Below are 13,795 nucleotides of genomic sequence, written 5' to 3'. Positions count from 1 at the left end.
TGGTACAACCCAGTTCAAAGCTAAACCCACATGATTGCCTATGTTCAGGTGTTTCATGGTACAACCCAGTTCAAAGCTAAACCCACATGATTGCCTATGTTCAGGTGTTTCATGGTACAACCCAGTTCAAAGCTAAACCCACATGATTGCCTATGTTCAGGTGTTTCATGGTACAACCCAGTTCAAAGCTAAACCCACATGATTGCCTATGTTCAGGTGTTTCATGGTACAACCCAGTTCAAAGCTAAACCCACATGATTGCCTATGTTCAGGTGTTTCATGGTACAACCCAGTTCAAAGCTAAACCCACATGATTGCCTATGTTCAGGTGTTTCATGGTACAACCCAGTTCAAAGCTAAACCCACATGATTGCCTATGTTCAGGTGTTTCATGGTACAACCCAGTTCAAAGCTAAACCCACATGATTGCCTATGTTCAGGTGTTTCATGGTACAACCCAGTTCAAAGCTAAACCCACATGATTGCCTATGTTCAGGTGTTTCATGGTACAACCCAGTTCAAAGCTAAACCCACATGATTGCCTATGTTCAGGTGTTTCATGGTACAACCCAGTTCAAAGCTAAACCCACATGATTGCCTATGTTCAGGTGTTTCATGGTACAACCCAGTTCAAAGCTAAACCCACATGATTGCCTATGTTCAGGTGTTTCATGGTACAACCCAGTTCAAAGCTAAACCCACATGATTGCCTATGTTCAGGTGTTTCATGGTACAACCCAGTTCAAAGCTAAACCCACATGATTGCCTATGTTCAGGTGTTTCATGGTACAACCCAGTTCAAAGCTAAACCCACATGATTGCCTATGTTCAGGTGTTTCATGGTACAACCCAGTTCAAAGCTAAACCCACATGATTGCCTATGTTCAGGTGTTTCATGGTACAACCCAGTTCAAAGCTAAACCCACATGATTGCCTATGTTCAGGTGTTTCATGGTACAACCCAGTTCAAAGCTAAACCCACATGATTGCCTATGTTCAGGTGTTTCATGGTACAACCCAGTTCAAAGCTGAACCCACATGATTGCCTATGTTCAGGTGTTTCATGGCACAACCCAGTTCAAAGCTAAACCCACATGATTGCCTATGTTCAGGTGTTTCATGGCACAACCCAGTTCAAAGCTAAACCCACATGATTGCCTATGTTCAGGTGTTTCATGGCACAACCCAGTTCAAAGCTAAACCCACATGATTGCCTATGTTCAGGTGTTTCATGGCACAACCCAGTTCAAAGCTAAACCCACATGATTGCCTATGTTCAGGTGTTTCATGGCACAACCCAGTTCAAAGCTAAACCCACATGATTGCCTATGTTCAGGTGTTTCATGGCACAACCCAGTTCAAAGCTAAACCCACATGATTGCCTATGTTCAGGTGTTTCATGGTACAACCCAGTTCAAAGCTAAACCCACATGATTGCCTATGTTCAGGTGTTTCATGGTACAACCCAGTTCAAAGCTAAACCCACATGATTGCCTATGTTCAGGTGTTTCATGGTACAACCCAGTTCAAAGCTAAACCCACATGATTGCCTATGTTCAGGTGTTTCATGGCAGTTGGCAGACACTGCTTTGCATGTATGGAAATTCTTCTACGTTTCTTTATGTGGTATGGTAGCTATGGTAACTGGATCTTCTGGTAGACAGTCATTTGAAGCCAGCAGCAGGTGTATAGGGAACGTGCATTAAGGCTTACAAATAGCCTTGCAAAATTCCGGTAACTTTCCCCAAAATTGGCAGGTTTTCCTGGTCATTCCCTCCTGAATCTGGGAAAGTTCCAACTGGGATTTCTGGAAAATCTGGCAATTTTGGGGAAAGATAACGGAACTTTGCAACCCTACTTCCACAGCATAGAGCAAACAAAAGACGTAACAAACCTTCCCATACATCAATACATAACTTTATTTAAATAAATGCTTTGTCGTTACAAAAATGACAAGGTTAAAATATATCAATTACACAGTGAATAAATAGATTTGTTAGTAACACTTCATTTAAAGCCAACAGGTATTGCATTATTGCATTGTAAGAATTGTCATAAGCATGTATGACCCTGTTATAACGTCTTACCATCGTCTCTGATGGACCCTGACTAAACAGCTATTTTCAGCCTGTTAGTAAATTGCAGCAAAGAAGCATTGTACCGTTTGGCTTTAAGTAAACTGTTACCTATTACTTTCCTACATGCTTTTTTATCACGAATATGGAATGTTTGAGATGTCATGGTCTTTCATACAAGCAAGCTTAAGACTGAGTTGAGAAACCTTTCCAAGTCTCCTATGCATTCTAGTGGCAGGCATAGGCTGTACACACAGCCCCTGTCAAAGCTATTGGCATGTTACCATACCCTGAAAAAAGGGATGTATATTTCAAGGAATGTCAACAAAATATCTGGCAAATGTTTTGAGCTTCAATAAAATCAGTTGACGTCTGATTTAACATCATGTTCACAAACGGGACGTAGGATCAAGAAGTAATCATCACGGCCTTCCGTGACCAATCTCCACATCCACATACTGCTAAAAATGTCCTCGTTCAACGACAAGGCCTGATAACCTGGATGTAAATCTGGATTCAAAGTCATGAGAGAGAGAGAGAGAGAGAGAGAAGGCACTGAGATTTCCATAGAAACCCAAAGAACCACACCTTTCCAGGGGTCATACAGTAGAGTCCTAGGCAGAAGACTGTGTTGTGGTCAGACAGGATGCTACGAGAAGTCAATAGAAATGCTGTGCAGCATTTGCATGCGATTTGAGCCTGTGTTGGACTTTTCAAAGCACCTGTACTTTCTTGGCTGTCGTTTATAAACGACAAAACAAGCAAATGACTGTCATGATGTGTTTTTGAGGTGATATTTTTTATATACTTCACGGAAGGTAAGGCACAATACAGACTACTAAAGGAGAAAGTATAGGAGGCACACACACACACACACACACACACAGTCATTTCATACAGTCACCCCTATATTGAGACACAACCCATCAGAAGTAGCAGTTGATGGGTTTATTAAGATAGCTACTGTAACTACTCTGCAACAACCTACTGTATACGAGCAGTTACTAGTTCTTAAGACCCTCAACTCAGAACAATCTGGGAGACAAAGTGGAAGAAAGGAGGAACTGAAAGAAGCTGATCTCATCGCACTCAGAAAGACATATAAGGACATAGACCCAAACTCAGACAATAAAGTACTTTCAGTCACTGAGGTTCTCTTGTAGGGGAAGTGCTCTGAAGGGACAAACATTTGGACCAAGAGAACAGATTTACGTTTAAATACGACCCCAGATTACTGTGCTCCCCAGTAAAGAGTTCCTGTCAACATCACGATAACAACATACAGTAGGTGAAAAAGATGAGCTTTACTCTTTAGCCTTAACATTTTGTTTAAACAGAATCTAATATAATTTAAATAAGAGAACATTGTTATATGTGCTTCAAAGGGAGGTTATAGGTCATCTCAGTATAGGTAGATGTATAGTTTAAAACCATGTGTATGTACTGTATCTGTGCTCTGTTTTCCTGATTTGATTGGCTTTTGCATATTTTGCATGTACATGTGATTTGCAGGAGTAGGGGTAAAGGGAGGCGGGCCTTGACTCATGTCAGGTGACCAAATTGGCCATCTCTCATTCGTTTTTGTTGCTGTTGCTCTCCGGGTCTTTGCACTGGATGTCCACTCCACTGTAGTCCGTGCCAGGGAGCTGCACGCCAAAACGGTCCACACACCAACAGATCCCCCGCTTCCGCCCACGTGATGGTTTACACTGCAGGAGGAGAGGAAATAGCAGGGAATAAGATGGAATACAATTAAATGAAATGGGATAGAATAAAATAGGATAGAATAGGATAGGATAGGAATACAATGAAATGAAATAGAATGGGATAGAATAAAACAGAATAGGTTATAATAGAAAGGATAGAATAGAACAGGATAGAATCGGATACAATAGAACAGGAAAGAATCGGATACAATAGAATAGGATAGGATAGAATAGGATAGGATATAATAGTATAAGATAGAATGGAATAAGATAGAATAGGATCAAATTAATAGAATATGATAGAATATAATAGGATACAATAGTATAGGATAGAATAGGATAGGATATAATAGTATAAGATAGAATGGAATAAGATAGAATAGGATCAAATGAATAGAATATAATAGGATACAATAGGATAGGATAGAATAGGATCAAATGAATAGAATAGAATAGGATACAATAGTATAGGATAGAATAGTCCATGGGTACCTGCTTGTGCTTGAAGAATCCCTTCTTGTCACAGTTGGGAAGGTATAGGGACAGAGCTAGGACTCTAGATGTGTTTTTCATCCTCTGAATGATCCCATCCAGCTTTCTCCTGCAGGGTCCCTACACACATACAGGGTCATAGTTTAGGGCAAGAATGGCATGTGTGTGTGTGCGTGTGTCTGTGTGTGTGTCTGCGTGTTTGTCTGTGTATACACTGTATATATGTTCAACTTACAAACTCAGGCTGCAGTTTGTCCAGGGCGAGGGTTGAGTAGTCAAGGCTGCTGACAGAGTGGAGCTTGGCCTGCTGTCTCTTGCGGTCTTTAGCCTGTCTCATGGCCTGAGCCTTGCGGCTGCTGATGTGGTCTCTGGCCCCGTACAGAGGCACCTTGGCCTGGGGCAGCAGGGACTCTGGAACCACTACTAACATAGCTTCCTCTGGAGAATAACCATCTGGGGAGACAGAGAGTCAGAGAGGATGATGATGGTGGTTGCGGTGGTGGTGAGGAAGAGGAGCAGGAGGAAGAGGAGGTGAAGGGGAGGAGGAGGAAAAAGAGGAGGAAGAGGAGGGGAGGGGAGGAGGAGCAAGAGGGGGAGCAAGAGGAGGAGAAGGAGGAGGAAGAGGAGGAGGAGGAGGAGGAGGAATATGAAGAGGAGGAGGTAGGTGCACCCATCGGTGCAGATGAAGGAAAAGAGTTGAAGAGAGGCAGCGTGTTTAGACAGAGCCTCTCCTAACACTAGAAGGAGACCTTGAGGTTTTGCCAATCAAGAAATCTCCAGCTGACTCATACAATGTGTGCCTACTTCTCACATGGTCAGTCAGTGGTTAAGGGAGTTATTCGCCACAGTCCATTTACAAGCATTTCTCCATTCTCTTAATCTGATCCTCTTCTCTCTTTCCCTCACTCATTGGCGGAAAAAGTATCCAACTGTCATTCTTGAGTAAAAGTAAAGATACCTTAACAGAAAATGACTTAAGTAAAAGTGACCCAGTAAAATACTACTTGAGTAAAAGTCTAAAAGTATTTGGTTTTAAATATACTTAGGTATCAAAAGTAAAACTGTAAATCATTTCAAATTCCATATATTAAGCAAACCAGACGGCATCATTTGCATTTTAATTTCTTTATGTATGGATAGCCAGGGGCACACTCCAACACTCAGACATAATTTACAAACAAATTTGTGTTTAGTGAGTCCGTCAGATCAGAGGCAGTAGGGATGACCAGGGAGGTTCTCTTGAGAAGTGAGTGAATTGAAGTGGTGGAAAACGTACCCAACTGTCATACTTGAGTAAAAGTAAAGATACCTTTAAAAGTAAAATTCACCCAGTAAAATTGTCCTTGGGTAAAAATCTAAAAGTATTTGGTTTAAAATATACTTAAGTATCAAAAATACAAGTATAAATCATTTCAAATTCCTTGTATTAAGCAAAACAGATTGCAACATTTTTAAAAGTGTTTTTATTTACGGAAAGCCAGAGTCACACTCCAACACTAAGACGTAATTTACAAACAAAGTATTGATGTTTAGTGAGTCTGCCAGATCAGAGGCAGTGGGGATGACCAGGGATGTTCGGTTGATAAGTGCATGAATTGGACAATTTTCCTGTCCTGCTAAGCACTCCAAATGTAACGACTTCATTTGGGTGTCAAGGAAAATGTATGGAGTAAAAAGTACAATATTTTCTTGTATGTAGTGAAGTAAAGGTAAAAGTAGTCAAAAATAGCAATAGTAAAGTAAAGTACAAATGCCCCAAAAATACTTTACAATACTTTGCATTTTACACCACTGCTCCCACCCTCTATCTCACTCTCTCCTGCCTCTCTTCCAACACTCTCTCTTTTTAAACTGGACAACTACAAATATTGTGTACATATTTACTCATTTATGGCGTTGAATTGACTCCATATAATATTTGAAGTGATGAATGCCATAAATCAGTTAATACTGTATGTATACAAGATTTGTTCTGTAGTTGTACACTGGAGTTGTTGCATGCGAGGTGGAGATTTCCTTTTGCAGAGTCCCTGGCTTGTAGCTGGAGCTAAGAGGGAGCTAAATGTAAACTGTGACATAGCTGGATTAGGGCCAAGAGAGTGGTGTGGTCTATCATGACAATGCAACATACCTCTCAAGTCAATGCTTGGCACATGCAATGGAAGACATTACTTTTAAACTGGGTCATCCAATGAACATACAGCATTCTACACCTCTCTCTCTCTCTCTCTCTCTCTCTCTCTCTCTCTCTCATTCTCCTCCCCTATCTTCATTTCTCTCTCTATCCATTGTCTGTGAATGACAAATGCGAACAGCTCCTATAAAACTGGCAAGAATCCCTGGGTCTTGCCAAATCCAAATGTCCATATCTCTAAATGCATATTTCTGCAACCCACTTCATCTGTCATAAAGATATTAACACTGACTAAAGATAGACCATATGCAGCAGGGACAGATCTATAAGCATAAGGAATGTTTCATTACAACAAAGTTACATATTATATAAGAGTTATAAGAGTTATATATTACATAAGCGTTATAAGAGTTTATATTATATAAGAGTTATTTATTATATACGAGTTATAAGAGTTATATACTATATAAGAGTTATAAGAGTTATATAATATTTACGAGTTAAAAGAGTTACATATTATATAAGAGTTATAATAGTTATATATCATATAAGAGTTATAAGACTTATATAATATATAAGAGTTATAAGAGTTACATATTATATAAGAGCTATATAATATCTAAAATGTAACTGTACTGTATTTAGCAGTATGTATATATGAATAGTATGTAAATAGTATTTGTGTTGTCTCTTGGTGTCTTTCCTATAACAGAAGATATTACATTAAGTTCATAATTAAAAAATAAAATAAAATAAGAGTTATATAATATATAAGAGTTATAAGATTTACATATTATATAACAGTTATAAGAGCTATACATTATATAAGATTTAAATAATATATAAGAGTTAAATGAGCTATATACTACATAAGAGTTATATATTATATAAGAGTTATAAGAATAACATATTATATAAGAGTTATAAGAGTTATATATTATATAACAATTCTAAGAATTATAAAATATATAAGAGTTATAAGAGTTATATATTATATAAGACTTATAAGAGTTATATATTATATACAAGTTATAAGAGTTATATATTATATAAGGTTTATAAGAGTTATATATTATATAAGAGTTATAAGAGTTATATATTATATAAGGTTTATAAGAGTTATATATTATATAAGAGTTATAAGAGTTACATATTATATAAGAGTTATAAGAGTTATACAACATATAAGAGTTATAAGAGCTATACATTATATAGGAGTTATATAATATAAACGAGTTATAAGAGTTATATATTATAAGAGTTATAAGAATTATATATTATATACGAGTTATAAGAGTTATATATTGTATAAGTGTTATAAGAATTATATAAGAGTTATAAGAATTATAAAATATCTAAGAGTTGTAAGAGTTACATATTATATAAGAGTTATATATTATATAAGAGTTGTAAGAGTTACAAATTATATAAGAGTTATAAGAGCTATATATTACGTAAGAGTTATATATTATATAAGAGTTAAAAGAGTTATATAATATATAAGAGTTGTAAGAGTTATATATTATATACGAGTTAAAAGAGTTACATATTATACAAGAGTTATAAGAGTTATATATTATATAAGAGTTATAAGAGTTATATATTATAGACCAATTATAAGAGTTATATATTATATAAGAGTTCTAAGAGTTATATATTATATATGAGTTATAAGAGTTATATATTATATAAGAGTTATAAAAATTATATAAGAGTTATAAGAATTATAAAATATCTAAGAGTTGAAAGAGTTACATATTATATAAGAGTTATAAGAGTTATATATTATATACGCGTTATAAGAGTTATATATTTTATAAGAGTTATAAGAATTATAAAATATCTAAGAGTTGTAAGAGTTACATATTATATAAGAGTTATATATTATATAAGAGTTGTAAGAGTTACAAATTATATAAGAGTTATAAGAGCTATATATTACGTAAGAGTTATATATTATATAAGAGTTAAAAGAGTTATATAATATATAAGAGTTGTAAGAGTTATATATTATATACGAGTTAAAAGAGTTACATATTATACAAGAGTTATAAGAGTTATATATTATATAAGAGTTATAAGAGTTATATATTATAGACCAATTATAAGAGTTATATATTATATAAGAGTTCTAAGAGTTATATATTATATATGAGTTATAAGAGTTATATATTATATAAGAGTTATAAAAATTATATAAGAGTTATAAGAATTATAAAATATCTAAGAGTTGAAAGAGTTACATATTATATAAGAGTTATAAGAGTTATATATTATATACGCGTTATAAGAGTTATATATTTTATAAGAGTTATAAGAATTATAAAATATCTAAGAGTTGTAAGAGTTACATATTATATAAGAGTTATATATTATATAAGAGTTGTAAGAGTTACAAATTATATAAGAGTTATAAGAGCTATATATTACAAAATAGTTACAAGAGTTATATATTATATACGAGTTATATATTATATAAGAGTTAAAAGAGTTACATAATATATAAGAGTTGTAAGAGTTATATATTATATACGAGTTAAAAGAGTTACATATTATATAAGAGTTATAAGACTTATATAACATATAAGTGTTATAAGAGTTACATATTATATAAGAATTTAATATTATAAGAGCTATATAATTTATAAGATTTAACAGTACTGGATTTAACAATATGTATATATGAATAGTATGTAAATAGTATTTGTGTTGTCTCTTGGTGTCTTTCCTATAACAGAAGATATTACATTAAATTCATAATTAAAAAATAAAAGTAAAATAAGTTAAATAATATATAAGTGTTATAAGAGTTAGATATTATATAAGAGTTATAAGAGCTATACATTATATAAGATTTATATAATATATAAGACTTATATGAGCTATATACTACATAAGAGTTACATATTATATAAGAGTTATAAGAATTACATATTATATAAGAGTTATAAGACTTATATAATATATAAGAGTTATAAGAGCTATATATACCATAAGAGTTATATATTATATAAGAGTTATAAGAGTTATATACTATATAAGAGTTATAAGAGTTACATATTATATACGAGTTATAAGAGTTATATATTATATAAGAGTTATAAGAGTTATATATTATATAAGAGTTATATATTATATAAGAGTTATATAATATATAAGAGTTATAAGAGTTATATTATATATAAGAGTTATAAGAGTTATATATTATTTAAGAGTTATAAGACTTATATAATATATTAGTGTTATAAGAGTTACATATTATATAAGAGTTATATATTATTTAAGATTTATAAGAGTTATATATTATATAAGAGCTATATAATACATAAGATTTAACTGCACTGTATTTAACAATATGTATATATGAATAGTATGTAAATTGTATTTGTGTTGTCTCTTGGTGTCTTTCCTATAACAGAAGATATTACCTTAAATTCATAATTAAAAAATACAAATAAAATAAGAGTTACATAATATATAAGTGTTATAAGAGTTATATAATATATTAGAGTTATAAGAGCTATACATTATATACGATTTATACAATATATAAGAGTTATATGAGCTATATACTACATAATAGTTACATATTATATAACAGTTATAAGAATAACATATTATATAAGAGTTATAAGAGTTATATATTATATAAAAGTTGTATATTATATAAGTGTTATATATTTTGTAAGAGATAAGAGTTATATATTATATAAGAGTTATAAGAGTTATATATTATAAATTAGTTATAATAGTTATATAATTTATGAGTGTTATAAGAGTTATATAATATATAATAGTTATATATTATATAAGTTATAAGAGTAATATAATATATGAGAGTTGTAAGAATTACATATTATATTAGAGTTATAAAAGTTAAATATTATATAACTTTTATTTTATTTATTTATTTATTATTTGGATTTGAATGTAATATCTTCTGTTGTTCTTGTCTATTACTGTTCTTTACTTTGTCATGTACTTGTATGTTTCATTTGGACTCAAGGAAGAGTAGCTGCTGCATGTGCAGTAGCTAATGGGGATCCTAATAAACTAAACTATACCTCGCTAAGCAGGCGATTGAGTGGTATGTCACAGGGGTTGAGAATATCTCTTGTGACATCATCGCTCCCATTATCCTTCCTAGATTATTCTCAGAAAAGAGAATTCCCTCTTCAGTCCACCGGTTCCGCTGACACTATTTCTCTCCAGAGGCTGGCGCATAGGCAGCATAGCCTAGTTTAAAACCCAATCAAGTCCTCACTTCCTAATCTGGCCCTCTCTAATCTTAACAGTGCTGCTGACTGAGGGATTCAGTGGGTTATGATGTATTTCCTGATCTGGGCAAATTTGATTCTCTCGAAATCCCACAGATTAAGTTGTAACTAAAAGACTCCTTATCCCCTTCCTCTCTCTTTCTACCTCCCACTCTCTCTCTGTCTTCATCTCTCTCTGTCTGTCTTGCTCTGTCTTTATCTCTTTCGCTCTCTCCTCCCCCTTGCCCTCTGTCCTCTCTAAATTCTCACACCCTGCAGGAAATGAGAAGAGGTGGTAAATCTTATCTAGCAGCAGGCTGGCAGTCAGAGAGGCACGCTTGGCTAACATTCTGCTGAATCACTGCACAGCTTAAAGATGATGGAGGGAGAGATGGAGAGGCAGAGGAGAAGGAGAGAAGGAGATGGGATTTAAAGGAGAAAGAGTGAGATATAGAAAGGATACTGGTGAAGGAGGGGAGAGAGAAATTACTTAGAAAGAGTTGGAGGAAGAAATCTAACCAGAAAAAGATGTAGAGATTACTTATTGCAGGTGAAGCTGAGGAAGGGGGGGGGGGCATGGCAATGGAGAGAGGGGGGGGTTGAGGGGGAGGAGGGTAAAACGCTGATCCCTCTCTCTTCAACAAATTTCAGAGGAGAAAATGAAAACTAAAGCTTGGGGGAAACCCTGTGAAAGAACGTGACTCTTGAGAAACCCGCTGACTAAGTGCTAATGCGTCAGACACAGTGACTGTCCCTCAAATAGCCCTCTAAAGAGCTCAGGAGGCTCTAAAATGTTTGTAATGTTGGTAATTCTTCACCTTGTTTCATGTACCAGGCACTAGGTCACTCATACCAAGATGATGCCCTTGAAAACCCCTGATTTTCAGCTCTCAGCTGTGTGTTATCAATCAAACAATCTTGGCAATACATGTGGTATATTTGGAATACACTACAGGGTGTGGTGTTTTTATGTGTGTGTGTGTGTGTGTGTGTGTGTGTGTGTGTGTGTGTGTGTGTGTGTGTGTGTGTGTGTGTGTGTGTGTGTGTGTGTGTGTGTGTGTGTGTGTGTGTGTTTGTGTGTGTGTGCGTGTGTGTGTGTGTGTGTCTAACAAATGGGATAATCTGCCGATGTAGTTCCTATAAAGATATATATATATTGACCATTTTAAAGAAATACAAACGGTAAAAAATGATAAATCAGTAAATGAAGACTCATATTTACCCGTGCCTGGATGCAGCGGCTTGTACATCTTCTCGTTGGCGCACACTCCTCTCCCGTGGAGGAGCGCGTGCAGCGGTTTCTCCTCCCCGCTCTTCGGCAGGCATCGGAGCCCGTGCGTGCAAGTCCCCGTGTACACCCCGCACGACTGTCCCTCGGGGAGCGCGCAAGTCAGGCAGCAACCACAGCCAGGCTCCTTCACCAGCTGGCATCCCACCGGTACTGGCGGACACATCGACATAACCTTCTGGTCACACGGTTCGCACGGTACGAACGAGCCCAAACAACCCGACTCGCTTAGGAGAAGCGTTGCCAGGAGTGAAAAACGAATCAGCATATTGTTTCAAATTAAAACGATTACAAACATAAAACAACTATAATTAACTACTATGTGTACTGCATGGAACGCTTGCAATGTTTTCGATCATTGAGGTTTTGGGGCAAAAGTCCTTGAAAGAATCACCATCCACAGGTGGCCACTGCCTGCGTGCGTAAAAGTCCCTCAATCACTGTATCAAATGCTAAGGTTCCACTCTTCACCCACTCTGTCTTTTTGTGTCAAATGTCCATTTATATTCGAGTTTAGATTGTCCACCGCGAAATAACCCGAGTCTTCTCCTTTTGGGCTTTCAATTGTCGTTTTACGCATGCACATCAATTGTCTCCAAATGAAGAAGAAAGCAGGGATTGTCTTGTAGAAGAACCAATCTCTGTAGGCTGTCCTCCCCGCACGTTTTCTGCACATACAGTATAATATGTGGCTTTGAGCTTGCCTTTTTAAAAACTGCCAGAGGCGAATCTTGTAACGATGGCTATATGTCAAACGACGTTGATGGGGGAGGGCGCACTTGTCAACTCCGTGCGGTACTGTTGATTGTACAGGGCGGGTCCTGGCAAGTCCCTGACTTCTACCGCTGGGTACAAGGCGATGTTGAGGGCAAATAAATAAAACCAACTGACTGGGACCACAATGTTTTGGGGAGGATCTGCAAGTGCTGGATGACCCCTGCATCAATCATGGACATTGACAGGGAATAAATAGGCCTATCTATTTGTAGGCTACAATTTCTCTTTGAAATACACTATTCTGGTGTATTTTCTGGTGTTTTTTTGTAATCAGGTGGGGAGGTGTTTTTAAAAATGAATAAAGTGACACTAGTGATCCAGCCTTGAGTTGTATGGACTGATTTTAGGACCAGTGGACAAGACTGTGTCTACATTACAAACGTTATCTGCCTCAAAGCAACATCTGCAACTCTTTGAGGAGATAAAAAATTGACCAACTGAGGTTAAATATTTGGCAGATGATGTTAGCCCCACCTCTGCAACATGTTTCCTGGAAGCTCTCCCAGCTACACTGGGGTCACTGTGAGCTGTGGTTGTCTGTAATATGACAGCATGTGGTCAAGATAAGCTTATGGTCAGTAAAGTTCGCCAAGGTCGATGTGACCTTCAGTATAGTTCGCCAAGGTCGATGTGGCCTTCAGTATAGTTCGCCAAGGTCGATGTGACCTTGAGTACACTGTGTAGTTGTTGATTTGCCAATGTCAGATAATAACAAGTAGACAAGAGTGTACTTCGGCCAGAAGATGCTATGGCATCTTACTGTGTATTATTTGTAACATTGCCTGCGTGTGCGCGTGCGCGTGCGGGTGCGTGTGTGCGTGCGTGATGTTGCCAAATTTAATCTCTGGTCCTTTCAGCTCCAAGCAATATTAACCCATTCTCTGCTTGCCTTCTTTCTTTCTCTCTTTCTTTCTCTCTTTCTCTCTTTGACCCCTAACTGCCCCCTCTTCTCTCCCTCTCTCCTCCCTGCTCTCTCGTTCCGGCTGGATGAGAAGAAAGAGATGAAATAAGGGGATTGAGCTGAAACCTGCCAGATGTCTGTCTCTAGTCTGTCTCTAGTCTGTCTC

The 13,795-nt window shown here is 36.1% G+C and overlaps 1 protein-coding gene across 1 annotated transcript; it reads right to left on the bottom strand.

The window, feature by feature from the left end:
- Window positions 1–1,895: 1,895 nt before the first annotated feature.
- On the bottom strand, window positions 1,896–12,762 carry LOC109884166 (insulin-like growth factor-binding protein 5). The gene is made up of 4 exons (XM_031824016.1): window positions 11,886–12,762; window positions 4,509–4,726; window positions 4,274–4,393; window positions 1,896–3,784 (listed from the first exon to the last, which is right to left on the bottom strand). Exons 1-4 carry the CDS (start codon window positions 12,217–12,219, stop codon window positions 3,647–3,649), a joined length of 810 nt encoding a protein of 269 aa, XP_031679876.1. The 5' UTR covers window positions 12,220–12,762; the 3' UTR covers window positions 1,896–3,646.
- Between the last annotated feature and the right edge of the window lie 1,033 nt (window positions 12,763–13,795).

The sequence above is a fragment of the Oncorhynchus kisutch genome, linkage group LG5 (assembly GCF_002021735.2).
Source record: "Oncorhynchus kisutch isolate 150728-3 linkage group LG5, Okis_V2, whole genome shotgun sequence".
Taxonomy (NCBI): Eukaryota; Metazoa; Chordata; class Actinopteri; order Salmoniformes; family Salmonidae; genus Oncorhynchus; species Oncorhynchus kisutch.
This window is presented reverse-complemented; position numbering and strand designations above follow the sequence as displayed.